This window comes from Ochotona princeps, chromosome 22, assembly GCF_030435755.1.
Source record: "Ochotona princeps isolate mOchPri1 chromosome 22, mOchPri1.hap1, whole genome shotgun sequence".
In the NCBI taxonomy this organism is placed as follows: Eukaryota; Metazoa; Chordata; class Mammalia; order Lagomorpha; family Ochotonidae; genus Ochotona; species Ochotona princeps.
This window is the reverse complement of record NC_080853.1, coordinates 7765520-7781108: the sequence shown is the minus strand read 5'-3', so window position 1 is coordinate 7781108 and position 15589 is coordinate 7765520. Positions and strand designations below refer to the sequence as shown.

General features: G+C 49.6%; 1 protein-coding gene across 1 annotated transcript in view; it reads left to right on the top strand.

Moving 5' to 3' along the window:
- The first annotated feature begins 6021 nt into the window (after positions 1-6021).
- SLC9A8 (solute carrier family 9 member A8) overlaps positions 6022-15589 on the top strand; it is a 62525-nt gene continuing 52957 nt past the window's right edge. The window contains exons 1-3 of the mRNA XM_004585892.3: positions 6022-6324; positions 7882-8060; positions 15380-15460. Coding sequence (XP_004585949.2) covers positions 6050-6324; positions 7882-8060; positions 15380-15460 — 535 coding nt within the window. The 5' untranslated portion in view covers positions 6022-6049. The remainder of the gene's footprint in view (positions 6325-7881; positions 8061-15379; positions 15461-15589) is intronic.

The following is a 15589-nucleotide window of genomic DNA, read 5'->3' as shown; positions in this document are numbered from 1 at the left end:
AGGGCATTGCCTCTCAGTAGGGGCCTTGGGACTCTTCCCATCGTCAGCAGGTCAGGTGCTTGCTTTGGAAAAATGCGTCTTTGTCAACTTGGCTGGCCCTGAACCTCTGATATTCAAAGCAAACACTACTAGAGGCCCAGGACCTGGGCCAGGGCCTGGCACAGAATGGACACTTGGTCAAAACGAACGCAATGGGCAGTGTCTCACTTCCCCTTCCTTTTAAGAGCCTGAATTGGCTTAACAAATTCTACTTAGAGCTTGATCATCGCACACAGCAGCTCCCTGGCTCCAGATCGGCCTCCCCCTCCGTGGTCTGCCCCTCATCGGCCTCACTGACCTGTCTCCCTCAAAGCCTTCTACCCGTCCTCCTGCACCCCCACTCCGGGGCTGTTGCACATGCGGTTTCCACCGCCTGGAGCATGCTTCTTGTGGTGGCTTCGACACTTTTTTGGGGAAGTAACTCAAATGCCACATCCTCCAAAAGGCTTTCCTGGATGCTCTGGCTACAGGAAACAGGAAGAAAGAGACAGAGCATGAACGTCAGAAGTTTAGAAGTGAGTGGTGGTGATGGTGGTGGTAGGGGGTGTTGAAGATGTTATCTTGTTATGTTTCTATAGTTTCAGTTTTTTCTACAGTGACGATGTAATCCCTTTGGAATTTCCTCTTTTTTTTTCATTTTTTTAGAAGTATATTTCACGGGGGGGGGGGGGGCAGGGAGGAGGAAGAGGGGGAGAGAAAGGGAGAAAGATCACATCCACGAGTTCACCACCCAAATTCCCACATCAGCTGGGAACACAATCCAAATCTCCCGTGTTGGAGACAATGACCCACGTATACATGAGTCACCATCGCTGCTTGCCAGGGGCTGCACTAACAGGAAGCTGAAGCCAGGAATTGAACCAGGGACTCAGTGGTGAGACGCCAGTGTCCCAATTACTAAGCCAAACACATGTCCCGGTGCTACGTTTTACAATTCAAACTTGAATTAGGAGCCAGCCCTGAGAAGGCACTAAGTGTGTGGGTGTTTCTGGTTCTCCCAGAGTCAGGATACCACCACAGCATTTTGCAACCTCCAGGACTCTGCTGCCCCTCTCCCCCAAGCCCTTTCCAGCCAACGAACATCCACTCTGGGCTCTGAGTCTGCCTGATGAGCAGTCCACACAGCCACCACTGCCCACAGGTGTTCTCTGCAAAATGGGGACAACAGGGCCTGGCACGGTGGCCTAGTGGCTAAAAGTCCTTGCTTTGGACATGGGCACCAGTTCTAATCCCAGCGGCTCCACTTCCCATCCAGCTCCTTGCTTGTGGCCTGGGAAAGCAGTCGAGGACAGCCCAAAGCCTTGGGACCATACATCCGTGTGGGAGACCTGGAGATTTTTGGCTCCCGGCTTTGGACAGACGCAGCACTGGCCGTTGCACTCACTTGGGGAGTGAATCATCAGACAGAAGATCTTCCTGTCTGTCTCTTCTCCTCTCTGCATATGTGACTTTGCAATAAAAACAAATAAATCTTTATTTTTTATTTTTTATAAAGATTTATTTGTTTTGGGCCTGGCAGTGTGGCCTAGCGGCTAAAGTCCTCACCTTGAATGCCCCAGGATCCCATATGGGCGCCGGTTCTAATCCCGGCAGCTCCACTTTCCATCCAGCTCCCTGCTTGTGGCCTAGGAAAGCAGTCGAGGATGTCCCAAGGCCTTGGGACCCTGCACCCGCGTGGGAGACCTGGAAGAGGTTCCTGGTTCCTGGCTTTGGATCGGCGCGCACGGGCTGTTGTGGCTCACTTGGGGAGTGAATCATCGGACGGAAGATCTTCCTTTCTGTCTCTCCTCTCTGTATGTCTGACTTTGTAATAAAATAAAATAAATAAATCTTTAAAAACATAAATTGCTACTCTCATCCCATTCCTGTTCTCCTAACACAACCATTCTGACCCCTTTGAGCTGGCCTTTTTAGTATTTAATTCTGCATTTCTACATAACAGGCTTTTCTCACCTCTTCACACTTTCTCAGCCTTTGGGCAGTGAGGATCCCACCCTGATACACCTTTTTGTCCCAGCACAGACCCTCCCCCTTTCTCCCACCTCTCAGGGTAGTTCCGGGTAAGCCTACAATACCACCATGTTCTGTTTACATATTTATATACTTCTGACTCCCTGACAACAGACACTGAGCTGCACGGTAAACCACAGTGACCTCTGGTAGTCTGCACAGTTAGTTCTATTTTTCTCTGAGTTAATGATTGTCCTGCTCCCCAAGGCTTAAGATTCCCAACATTTGTAATCAGATTCAACTCGGACCTCCCTGCCACTGACCAAGGTCTCTCAACCCTTTCCAACGCCTCAGACAGCTTGTGCCTTCCCCTGCTGAAGATACTTCCTGGGAGTCGCAGACCTGCTCCCACTTGGACTGGTGAACTGCTGGGGCAAGCTGCCTCTACAGGGAACACTTCTAATTCTCTCCTTGCTGCATTTCTGCTTCCTGGGTAACATAATCTTGCCTTTCTTGCCTGGCTTGCTACTTTTGAGGTAGCAAACTCATGGAGAAGGGCAGGATGGAGGGTAAAATGTTTCAGACTTTCTGTATCTGAAGAGACTTCTAGAATTCTCTCTGCTTCCTTGCTGACACTTTGGCTGGGCATAGAGTTCTCTGTTGGAAAGCGCTTTCCCTCAGAACTTCAGACCCATGACTTGATGGCCTTCTTGCACCAGAATCTTGACTGAGAAGCCCGAAGTTGTGCTGAGATTTTAAATGGGACATGCTTTCACCCTCTGACTTCCGGGAGCTGGCAGGATTCTGTGGTGTATTTTGCCTGATTTCTTCCCAACCTGACCTGCAGTTTCCCTTAATTTGCATCTCCTCTCCTCAGTGTCCCCCTCCCCATTCTGACATTGCTTCCAGAGGCATCTGGTGCCACCAGTCCCCAGGCCTTTGGGAATTTGAGGAGATGAACCAACTGGGTTGGCCTTGGCTGCCCTCATCACTGCCCGAAGATTCAGTTTGTCCAGATCTGACAAATTGTCTTTATACTTTTTATTTGCTTTTTATTTTCACAAAAGGTCCTATTGTCTCCTCTGTTCTCCAGTCTTTGAAGGCTTATGCCTTTCAAAACAGGAGTTTGGGGAAGTGTTTACTAGTGTCCCATATTGGAGTCTTAGCTCCTCCACTTCCACCCAGTTTCCTATTAATACACACTCTATGAAAGAGCGAGGATGGCTCAAGTGCTTGGGTCCCTGACACACAGGTGGGAGATCTGAATTGAGTTTCTGGCTTCTGGCTTTTGCCTGGCCCAGTCCCTGTTGCCAGACATTTGGGGAGTGAACCAGCTAATGAGGGATCTTCCTCTTTTCTCCTACCACCCACTAACTTTTATTTATTTATTTGAAAGTTAGAGTTACGGAGAGAGAAAGAGAGAGAGAGAGATCTTCCATTAATTGATTACTACCCAGATGACCACAATAGTTAGAACTAACCAGATTCCATATGGGCAATGGTTCTAATCCCAGCAGCTCCACTTGCCATCCAGCTCCCTGCTTGTGGCCTGGGAAAGCAGTCGAGGACGGCCCAAAGCCTTGGGACCCTGCACCCACGTGGGAGACCCGGAAGAGGTTCCTGGTTCCCGGCTTCGGATTGGTGCAGCATCGGCTGTTGTGGCTCATTTGGGGAGTGAATCATCGGATGGTAGATCTTCCTCTTTGTCTCTCCTCCTCTCTGTATATCTGACTTTGTAATAAAATAAAATAAATCTTTATAAAAAGAAGAATAATAATAAGAAGAAATGGAGCACCAGAGGGTGGCCCGAATACTTGGGCCTCTGCCAGTCCCCCATGGCTGCTTTTTATACCGGGGGTTAAGTTGATGCCCTCTAGATCCCAGCTCCAGCAGAGCCTACAGTCTTTACAGAAGAGTGTCATCAGTGACCTTTGGTTTAGACTAAATAGTCAGGGACAGCCTCCATGAAGAGGTGGCATCTAAACTGAGGCCTGAAGAGTCAAAAGGAGGAAGAATAGGATGGGAGGGCACAGCAGTCACAGCAGAGAGCAAACAAAGGCAGAAACTTGTGTGTGGGTCCTAACACTCAAAAGAGGGGCTCTGATGGGGCATGTGAGGTGCTCTGGGGTGCTGAGGGTGCCATGACCTTCTCGGGTTGGCAGCAGGGCTGCTCAGGGCCAAAGTTCGCTGTGCCCTTTGCTGGTCCTGCCTTTGCTTGGCACAGAACAGGTGTGTATTGAATGGCTCTATCTGCCTTCCTGGGGTAATGACCTGGGATTTGAGACTCGAACCCAGGAGGTGAGAAGAGCCTGGAACTTACCCACAGGCCTGGGAGCAGATGCCCTGGAAGCCAAGACTGGGATCCCAGGGCCATCTGAGTTCTGAATGGACTTCGCTAACAGGGTCCGGTGCGACAGCCATGGGTGGACACAGAGGGGCAGCCCTTAGGGAATTCCCAGCCAGAGGAATTCTCAGACTGGGGTTAGAGTAGGGGTGCCAAGCCTTCACTGCACAGGTTTAACTAGACAGAAGCTAGCTGTGGGTGTCTTATGGGCCAGTTCTGTGCTGAGGGAAGGTGGTGGGCTGTTGGCACCATGTCAGAACCAGAGCAATCAAGGCCGATGAGCAGCAGGCTGCTAGGTAGAGACAGGCTCTGTGCCTGGAGGCTGGCTGTGCTATCTGTAAGCAGGGTGAACTGCAGGCCAGTGCCCTGGCCTCTATGGTCTTCACCGTGTAGATTTCAACAGTATCTGCCACAAAGTCAGGTAAAGCATGAGGGAACAACGGCCTGGCATCACACCCACAGGGAGGAGTCAAGGCACCTTGGCAGAGCCTCACCATCATAGGATTTGTGGCTGGCTGGCTTCGGCAACCATCCTCCCAGGTCTGCAACGGTAGAGAACAGTCAGGGTTGGAGGACTAAAACCCTGATGCCCCAGATGCTTCCTTCAAATCTGCCACAGTCCATCAGCAAATCCTACCTCTAGTACTGCATCTAGGGCCCAGAGAGCACACAGCCCTGCCTCTTCACCCTGTCAGCAGCTTGCACCTCCAATATGGCAGAGACCTGCCTCCCAACCCCCCCCCCCCCATACAAGTTTCCCCATCCCCAGTCAGCCTTCCTCCACAAACAGTGAAGTTCATGTCTTTCCGATATTTCAGATCCTACTGTAACTCCCTAACTGACGTGTTTATTCATTCTGCATGATTACTGATCACTGAAGGGATGCTTGGGAGCCAGGTACTGTTCCAGGAGACTATGGTAAAACAGAGACCAAAACAAACACTTCCACGAAGCTTCCAGAATGAGACAGACCGTGCGCATCAGTGAAACACTGGCTGTGTCAGGCGTCAGGTGGGAAGGTCATTGAGGGACGGTGGGGTTCTTGGACTTTAAGAGGGAGAGGGTGGGGTCAGGAGAAGCCTCCCATACAAGGTAAGGGTTAAACAAAAATATGAAGGCTGGCAAGGTGGTGCCAAACGGGCCCAGCCCCATTGTGGAGACATAAGGGCACAGGGCTGAAACCTGCCCGCCATGGCCTGTGGATGTTCCAAGCTAGGAAGGCAGAGGGAGGGAAGTTCTGAGAGCCGCTCTGACTAGCTGAGTGAGGTGGGGCCACTCAGACCAGTGGCCAACCAACCACACCAAAGGCTTGCCAGTAGGTACCAGCCCTCACCGTGGGAACCACTGAACCCTCTAGTCCCACTTATGTCCACTGCGCCCCAAGTCACCACTAGGCACGCACTGGGTTTCTATCATAAGTGGCAGGAGATTCAAGAAACACAGAAAGGAATGAAAGATCCGTTCTCTAGGGCTCAACGGTTCTTTTAATGCCAGGCACACAGTCGACACTCAGTAAAAGGCCACAGAAGGAAGAGTGAACAAGCGGACCAAATCCACGTAGTTATGGCCCCCTAGAGCTGAGGGACATCCAAGCCTAGAGAACACGCCCCCCGCCCCCTTAAGTGTCCGGCCTCAACCCAGCCCAGCGCATTACCAGACGTTGGGTGAAGAGCAGCGACCTTACAGGAGTTTCTCCCGAATCGCTCGCACCTTAAGATGGGCCAAAGCCAGGATTTCTGGGGAACACTCCATCATGTGGCCCCAGCCGGTCACTCGGCAGGGTCCTCCCACGCGCTTCCTCCCACCCTCAGGACATGGAGACGAAGGGACAGAGGGTCACCCGCGCAGGGCGGAGGCCCCGCCCCCTGCTCGCCGGCCCGCCCGCGCCTCCAGCGGAAGCCGGAAGCAAAGCAGGTCCTGCTAGCCCCGCAGCTCCGAACTCGGTGGTCTTGGAGGCTCGTCAGGCTGGGGGAGAAGATGGCGGAAGAGGAGTGAGTGGGCTTTTCCCTGGCGGCGGAGGCGAAGGCAGGGCTGGGCCCTGGCGGGTGACACTGAGTTTCTCAGATCGCCCTCTGGCCTCAGAAGGCGGGGTTCCTGTGCCAATTGGCCAGGACTGATCGTGCTAGCACCTAGGAGGAGGGTGGGATGGGCGGGCCTGGGCCCTGCAGTGTTCCCGAGGTCGGACGGCCCTGGGGCTGGGGGAATGTGTCACTCCGCCCAGACCCCGGAGCCAGTGTTGCAAAACCGTAACCCACTTCCCCAGTGCCCCAGCTTCCGGTCATCTGAAGGTTACTCAACCCTGCCTCCTCCTCCTGGAAGTCTTTGCGGTTCCCCCTTCACCCCCATTCCTTCCTTGGCCAGTCGCCTCCTGCTCTGTAACAAGCAGTTTTCTTGTCTGTCGCCTCCACGGTTTCATTCATTAGTTGGCTCTTGGCCATTCACTCATTCACGGCACGGTGCAAAGAAGGAGGCCGACCCGGGAGCCCCCTCCGCACCCGCAGGGAGCTTGCATGATAGTGCCGGAGAGAAGGTCATAGATGGAGAGGATCTGAGGAGTGCTGTGGTGGGAGTGGGAAGGTGTTAGGGCAGGGGGCCGCAGCAGCTTGCATTTACGGGAGGGTTGGTGTCTACTTTAGAGTCAACGAGGGCTTGGAGGGCGAGGGCTTTGGCAGCGAACTGGCCTCTGGAGGGTCGGCATTCTGGCAGGGCACCGTCTGCGTGGCCAGCATGCCCTGTGTGTGTATTGAATGTTTAACAAGGAATCTCTAAAACGACACTAGACTCCCTCCCTGTAACTTTCAGATGTGGCTCTTGGCCTCTTGAGGGCCATGTCATTAAAGGCAGCTTCCATCAGCCAACGGGATCCCTGTCTGAGACATCAGATCAGAGCCCAGCAAGGGGAGACAACCCAGTAATTCTTAGGTTCCAGGCTTGAGTCTGCCCTGTGACTGAGATCTTAGTTGAGTTACACAATATCTCCAAGCCTGGGTGACTCACAGGTAAACAAGAAAAAGTCACCTCATTCACGTGATGCCTGGTTCAAGGAATGAAGCAGAATGTATGATGATTAACTGTTATAGTCACAGCTCACCATCCCACCTCAGAATGTAAAACGTAAATAGAGATTGGGGTGGAGGGGGCTATTGTAGAAGAGTAAACAGCTTTTTAAAGTTTGAGAGGGGGTTTTGTAGGGTGGGGTGAGCCAGCAGAACAGACCCTGAACACAGCTTGCCATGTGTTGCCTAGCGTCTTCAGCTTGCAGACATAACCTGTAAACTGGAGAAGCGAAGGTGCTAAGTAATAAATATGGGGCCTTGGACCACGAGGTGCAGGTGCCATATAACAGGCCACCCTTCCTGTCCACAGCAGGCCCGATCCCCTTTGCACCTGTCCCCCAATGCCCAGATCCCCAAGTGCCTGCTCCCTTGGGCCTTGTGAGTCCCACAGAAGTCTTGCAGCTTCTGTCTGGTTTGGGGGCCGAGGGGTGGGGAGACTAGTGCTTCAGGGTTCTTTGTTTTTATTCTGCTATGCTTTCCGTCTTCTGGCAGGTTCCCCAATGCAACACACGAGGGTTTCAACGTCACCCTGCACAGCACCCTGGGTGTCACAACAAGACTGGTGCTGCCGACCCCCGCCAAGCCCATCCTCCCAGTGCAGACTGGGGAGCAGGCTCAGCAGGAGGAGCAGTCGAGTGGCATGACCATTTTCTTCAGCCTGCTCGTCTTAGGTGAATGCAGAGACGGTCTTGCCAACGCGCGTGTGCCTGGGCTCTGTCCAAATGGGCAGCCCCATCCCTGCCCTTTGCCCAGTCCTTCTGTTCTGTTTCCACTTGAGTTCCTGCCACCACAATGGGAGGTTCCCTTTTCTGTACAAAGACATAGCACTTGGCCAGTCTCTTAGGAAAGGGAAGTTTAGCACAGCCAGGCTCTAGTTTCCTTTATGCATACTTCAACCACGTGTCTTGTTAGATTGAATCTTTCAGAAAAGTGAAAGGTGGAACTGGGCTTGTCTTATCTATTTCAGTAATGGTTGGTAGAACCATTCTAAGGAAAAGTGCGACTTGTTCCACATTTATATTTAGGTGCTGGGAAATGGTCAGAGAATTGCTAGAAAAAGTCACTGTGTTTGCAATCATAGCATCCATCTTTGTGTAGTGCCATTTCTAAAACTTTTTTTTTTAAAGATTTATTTATTTTTATTACAAAGTCAGATACACAGAGAGGAGGAGAAACAGAGAGGAAGATCTTCCGTCCAATGATTCACTCCCCAAGTGAGTGCAATGGCCAGTGCTGTGCCTATCCGAAGTCAGGAGCCAGGAGCCAGGAGCCAGGAACTTCTTTTTGGGTCTCCCACATGGGTGCAGGGTCCCAAGGCTTTGGGCCATCCTTAACTGCTTTCCCAGGCCACAAGCAGGGAGCTGGATGGGAAGTGGAGCTGCCAGGATTAGAACCGGTGTCCATATGGTTTCCCAGAGCGTTTAGCCACTAGGCCACGGCGCCGGGCCTGACACTTCTTTTCTTAAATCTTTATTCTTCAGGCTTAAAGAGTAGGACAAGTCCATTTATGTTGCTGTCAGCTTGATACTTGAAAACACATAAAAGGCAGGTAAAACTTTCTAAGTAACTTTCGGGGTGTGGACCATTTAAGTTTGACCTTGTTAGAGACTGTAGAACAGGTTTTAACAATGCAGTTTTTAATTCTGACAAAATCCTTCCTGCTGTTTAGGGGTCAGAAAGGGATGGTCTATGTTTAACAGAGATGCATGTTTCTCTTGGATTGTCTGCTCTCCAAACAGATCATAAACCCAGTGTCTGCAGGAACATTCAGAATTTTTATTGTGATTCATGGTTTTGTTTTATTCTTGTGAGTCCCTCAGCAGTGTATGAGTTGGTGTCTCCACTTACAGGTCAGCATGCGTTAGCAGAATGGAATGAAGTGTTCTTTCTTCTTCTATTTTTTTTTTTTTAGAGATTTATTTATTTTTATTGGAAAGGCAGATATACAGAGAGGAGGAGAGACAGAGAGGAAGATCTTCCATCCTTTGATTCACTCCCCAAGTGGCTGCAATGGCCAGTGCTGTGCTGATCCGAAGCCAGGAGTTTGTTCCAAGTCTCCCATGCGGGAGCAGGGTCCCAAGGCTTTGGGCCGTCCTCAACTGCTTTCCCAGGCCACAAGCAGGGAGCTGGATGGGAAGTAGAGCTGCCGGGATTAGAACCTGCGACCATATGGTATCCCAGCGCGATCAAGGCAAGGACTTTAGCTGCTAGGCCATGGCACCAGGCCCTCTTCTATTTTTTTTTTTTTTAAGATTTATTTATTTTTATTTGAAAGGCAGATTTACAGAGAGAAGGAGAGAAAGAAAGAAGGATCTTCCATCTGCCAGACTACTTTCCAAATGGCTGCAACGGCCAGAGCTGAGCTGATCTGAAGCCAGCAGCCAGGTCTCCCACACAGGTTCAAAGTCCCAAGGACTTAGAGCAGCTTCCATTGCTTTTCCAGGCTGTAAACAGGGAGCTGGATGGGAATTAGAGCAGCTGGGACATGAACTGGTACCCATATGGGATGCTGGTGCTTGGAAGAGGAGGATTAGCTGGCTGAGCCAATGTGCCGGCCCCGATATTTGCTTTCTTTATATTCTTATTTATTTACTTGATTAGAGAGAGCTGTGATCCCCAAAGTGCCTGCAACAGCTAGGAGCTAGCAGCTCAGAGCAAGTCTCTGATATGGGTAGCAGGGACATAACTGCTGGAGCTGTCGAATGTGGGAGGACTCTCAAGCTGCACACACAGAAGCCAGGATCAGGAGCAGATCTAGGGCTAGAACCCAAGCCCTCCAGCATGCCAAGTGGGCATCCTGGACAGCTTCTTGGCCACTGGGCTTTTTAGGTAGATTTATAGGCATTTTTCTTCAACTGTTCTGATATGTTTTTAGTACTTTATGATTGTGTGTCCACACAATGTAATCTGATGAATAAAATCAATTGCTGTTAATAGGTCACTTGTTAATTCGCTAAGTAGTCTGTATGAACTATAGTTAAATGTAGTGATGCCATTGCATGAGTTAATCCAGAGCCAGGCCTCAGAAACTCCTGACCTGGAAGAATTTTAGTGAAACCTAGGGAAATTCTTTTTTTTTTTTTTAATTGCAAAGTCAGATATACAGAGAGGAGGAGAGACAGAGAGGAAGATCTTCCGTCCGATGATTCACTCCCCAAGTGACCGTAATAGCGAGAGCTTAGCTGATCCAAAGCCAAGAGCCCATAGGCTCTTCTGGGTCTCCCACACGGGTGCAGAGTCCCAAGGCTTTGGGCCATCCTCGACTGCTTTCCCAGGCCACAAGCAGGGAGCTGGATGAGAAGTGGGACTGCTGGGATTAGAACCGGTGCCCATGTGAGATCCTGGGCATGTAAGGTGAATTTAGCCACTAGGCTACCGTGCCGGACCCACCCAGGAAAAATCTGACTTCCGTGTCATGAGCATGCCACGGCACCAGGGCGTGTTCCCCTCTGCTGATAGGGTTTGCCAGCACTCAAGCCATTTTGACGTGTAGAAGCTTGAAACCTGTTGACATGTGTTTAGTCCTTGCTGATGTTGGGCTACGCAAGCAATTGTGGTGAATCATTGTTAGTGACAGAAAGCATAGTTAACAATTAACGTCACTTGGCTTATGTATTTTATGTAGTGTGAAAGCTAGTGGAGTTATTACAGTTGGCATGTCTGAGCTTTTATGCATTGTGCATAATTACAGCTGCAGACATGAAGAATTAGAAGCACATGATTTATGGGAGTCTATATGTCTCCCCCATCCATGCCAGACAGGTGTGTTGGTTTCTTCTTACTCTGTTTCCTTTCGAAGTGTTCTTGAAGCCGTGTGCTTGTACATACATGTGGTATTCATAAACATATATACCGTGGTGGATACATATGGTTTGGAGTTTTATCATAGATGGGATTTCTTTATTTATTTGAATAATAATAATAGTTACAGGGAGAGACAGAGTTTCCATCCACTGCTTCACTCCCCAAATAGCTGCAGTGGCCAGAGCTGGGCTGGTTCAAATCCAGGAGCCAGGAGCTTCTTCAGTTTCTCCCCAATCTGCTGCTGCTTTTCCAGGCAGGAGCTGGATTGGAATCGAATCAGCCAGGACTGGAATTGGTGCTCACCTGGGACGCTAGCTCCATAGGCAGTGGCTTTACTTACAGTGACACAGCAATGGCCCCCAAAAGGAAAATGTGGGTAGCAGCAGGCATTTGGGCTAACAGTTGAGTTGCCCATATCCTGTATCAGAGTGTCTGGTTTCAAGTACTGGCACTGTTCCCCAGTCTAGCTCCCTGGGAAGCAGCAGGTGGTGGCTCAAGTCCCTTGGTCCCTGCCCTGGGTTGAGTTACTTCCTCCTGTGCTTGTCCAGATGAGAACTCTCTGTAACATCTCAAATAAACAAACAAGCAAAACATAGTGAAAACCTTTTAAAGCCCTCATTCCTCATTTCCCTCTTTCCCTGGAAACCGCATTCTGCTTTCTGTCTCAGAATTAGCCTCTGTATTATTTCATAAACGGAAGCATATGGCACATGGCCTTTTGTGGTTGGTGTGTCCTTAGCATGTCTTCAAGGGCCATGTGTGGGGAACCCTGTGTTGGCGCTCATTCCTGTCTGTGGGTGCCTTTCCACCGTTCGCTCCTGTGGCTAGACTGCTTTATGTTTTTTTCACACATCATTTGATGAGCATTTGAGTTGTTTGCAGCGCTGGCTGTAGTAAATAGTGCTGTGATGAACTTTTTATTTTTTTTAAAGATTTATTTATTTTTATTGGAAAGTCAGATTCACAGAGGAGAGACAGTGAGAGAAAGAGATTTCCACACGCTGGTTTATTCCCCAAGCGGCCGTAACAGCCACAACTGAGCTGATCTGAAGCCAGGAGCTTCTTCCAAGTTTCCCATATGGGCAGAGTCCCAGGGCTTTGGGCTATCCTTGACTGCCTTCCCAGGCAACAACCAGAGCTGGAAGGGAACTGGGACCACCCGGACACAAACCAGCACCCATGTGGGATCCTGGTGCGTGGTTATTTAGTTAGGAATGGAAATTTGGTATCTAGTAGTTATTCTGTATTTAACTTTCTCCAGAGCTGATAAGCTGTGTTTCCATGTATCTAAAGCATCTTACTAGGCCTTCAGTGTCTTCACCTTCTTGCCATTGTTTTTTTAAATGATAGCCAACAAGGGGGTGGGTGTGAGGTCACAGCTCCCTAGTGATGATCACTGTTCTCACTAGTGATGCTGAGCTCACCATTGATCCTGCCCGAGGGAATGTCTGTTTTGGTTTAAATGGTCTGATTTGTCTCTTTGCTATTGAATTGTTGAGAGTTCTGGGTACTAGACCTTTATCAGCTCAAGGATTTGCACATACATTCTACTCTAAGAGTTGTTTTACTGCCTTGTTCTCCTGATGGTTGAAGGCGGCTCCCCAGCTTGGATGAGCCTTAAGCTCATTTGCTCTGAATGCCGCTGTAGGTGTTGGAGGGACTAGGAGAGTAGGCATTCTAGTGGAGCTGGTGCACTCCAGCTGCCGCAGGGGGGAACCAGATGTGGACTTGGTTCCCTGCTCTGTGGTGTCGCCCTCTACCTGCCTTTTGATGTCCGCAGAACTGGCACTGCCTGGAGTCCCAGGCCGGGCTTCTACCCTGGGTGATGTTTCTCACCCTATGTGTTTGAAGCATGATTTTCTAACTTGGTTAAATGTTTATATGAAAATAACACCACAGATTGACAGTTTAGAGCTCAGAGTGAAAGGAGGACAGAATCTTCTATATTTACAACTGTTTCCTTTCTCTGGCCACCTGGTGTTTTCTGGTGGGATTGAAAAAATCTAGTCTGTCAGTGTGGGCTCTGAGGGTGGCCAGCTGACAACCATGCAAGTTGTTTAAATTTCCTTTAAAGTCCCGGCTCAGTGGTCTAGCGGCTTAAGTCCTCTCCTTTAATGCGCTGGGATCCCTTATGGGCACCAGTTCTAATCCTGACAGCCCCACTTCCCATCCAACTCCCTGCTGTGGCCTGGGAAAGCAGTCGAGGACGGCTCAAAGCCTTGGGACCCTGCACTCACGTGGGAGACCCAGAAGAAGCTCCTGGCCCCTGACTTCGGATTAGTGCAGCACCAGCCATTGCGGCCACTTGGGGAGTGAATCATCGGACGGAAGATCTTCTTCTCTGTCTCTCCTCCTCTCTATATATCTGACTTTGCAATGAAAATAAAATAAATCTTTAAAAATTTTCCTTTAAAAAAATCACAAGATTATTTTTAGTACTGTTAAGCTAATGCTGTAATTGATCAAATGATATTCCACCTAGGTGCCCAATTAACAGAAAGAGGCCTACACATCAACATTTGCACCATGAAGTACACTCAGGAATAATTTATACCAAAGTGTGCTTTTTTTTTTGGTTCAGAAATAACTCCTTTCACATAGATTTTCTCATCTTATCCTTTTTCTTTTCTCTAAGATTTATTTATTTTTATTTGAAAGGCAGATTTTTCCAGGGAGTGGAGAGAGAGAAAGGTCTTCCATGTACTGGTTCATTCCCCAAAATGGCCACAGCAATCAGCTGAGCTGATCCAAAGCCAGCAGCCAGGGCTTCTTCTGGGTCTCCTGTGCGGATGTGGAGTCCCAAGGCTTTGGGCCATCCTTGACGGCTTTCCCAGGCCACAAGCAGAGAAGTGGATTGGAAGTGGCTGCAACTGGGGTATGAGCAGGCATGCATATGGGATGCTGGCATTTGCAGGGGGAGGATCAGCCTGTTGAGTGAGCAGCCCTTTTATTTTTAACAAATGTGTTCATTTATAATTGAAACGCAGATTTTTACAGAGAGGGAGAAGCAGCTGTCCTCTCCTTTTCTTTCTCCACCTTAGCCTTGTCCCCTTTTGGAGGTGAGCAGTGACAGCGGACAGCTGGGGGCGGGGCAGAGTGAGCAAGGGGGTGCCCTGTGGTGAAGGGCCTGGCGGGCTCACTTCGTGGTGTGACGTCTGCCTCCAGGGCATTACTGTCACGCTAAGCTTCCTCCTCCACCATCACAGGAGTGGGTGGTGATCTGGCGGGTTCATTGAAACCGCCTTGGACACAGTCCTGACTCCCAGGTGCCCTCCTGAGAAGGCAGTACGCAGCGTACCCTGTTAGAGAGCAAGAGCGTTGATCTGCTCTGTTCACCAAACTGCAGTACTGACCTTCGCTGTAGGTAAAATGCCTGTACTGAAAATCCTCCCTGTCAGCTCGGTCTGTTGCAGTTATGTTCGTGTGATTGATTGATTCCGTTGACTTGCTCCTTACCTTGGAGAATCTTTCAGCTGATCATTGCTTCAAAAAAGTTGAGAACCTTTTGCAGGATCAGGGTATTGCGAATAATTCTAAATGTTTTTTAAAGGATTTCAGTTAAAATTTTAAAAAAATTGATTGGTAGTGCCATTGTGATGCATCAGGTTAAGCCACTGCCTGTGATGCCAGCATCCCATGTGAATGCTGATTCAAGTCCTGGCTGCTGTACTTCTGATATACCTGGTTGGGAAAGTAGCCAAAGATGGCCCAAGTCCTTGGGTCCCTGCCACCCACGTGAGAGCCTTGGGTGGAGTTCCTGGCTCTTGGCTTTGGCCTGGCCCAGCCTCAGCCATTTTTAACTGTGCCTATCAAATAAATAAATAAGTAAATATTTGTAAAAATTTTGCTTATTTATGAGAGAGAGAGATCTCCCCCATTTTCACTCCCCACTTGCTTAGTGTGGCGCTGCCTGACCAGAACCTGTATTAGATTTCTGTTCCTCTTCCAGGAGCCACCAGAAAGTGAACTGTAGTTAAGGCACACAGAGAAATGTTTAGAGAAAATGTAATTACCCCGCCACTCATACCTCCAGGCTAAGAAGTAAGACATTCAAACTACAACTGAAATCCTTTGAGTCCTTTCCACCTGTGCAATTCTCTCACAGCCCCTGAAACAACCACTGCCTTGAACTTAGCTCTTATTATTCGTAACTGTTTTTTTTAACGGTGTCTTTTTCCCCCTGCAGCGATCTGTATCATACTGGTGCATCTTCTCATCAGGTACAGACTGCATTTCTTGCCAGAGAGCGTTGCTGTTGTTTCTCTAGGTAAGTGCTTAGGCCTGCTCCTCATTAGAAAAGCTGCCACGATGACGTCCAGCTTATGAGTGCCTTCCCCACGTAAGGAACCACAGGGCTCCATTACCCGACCTCCCTGAACCTCACTGGGACCTGCTC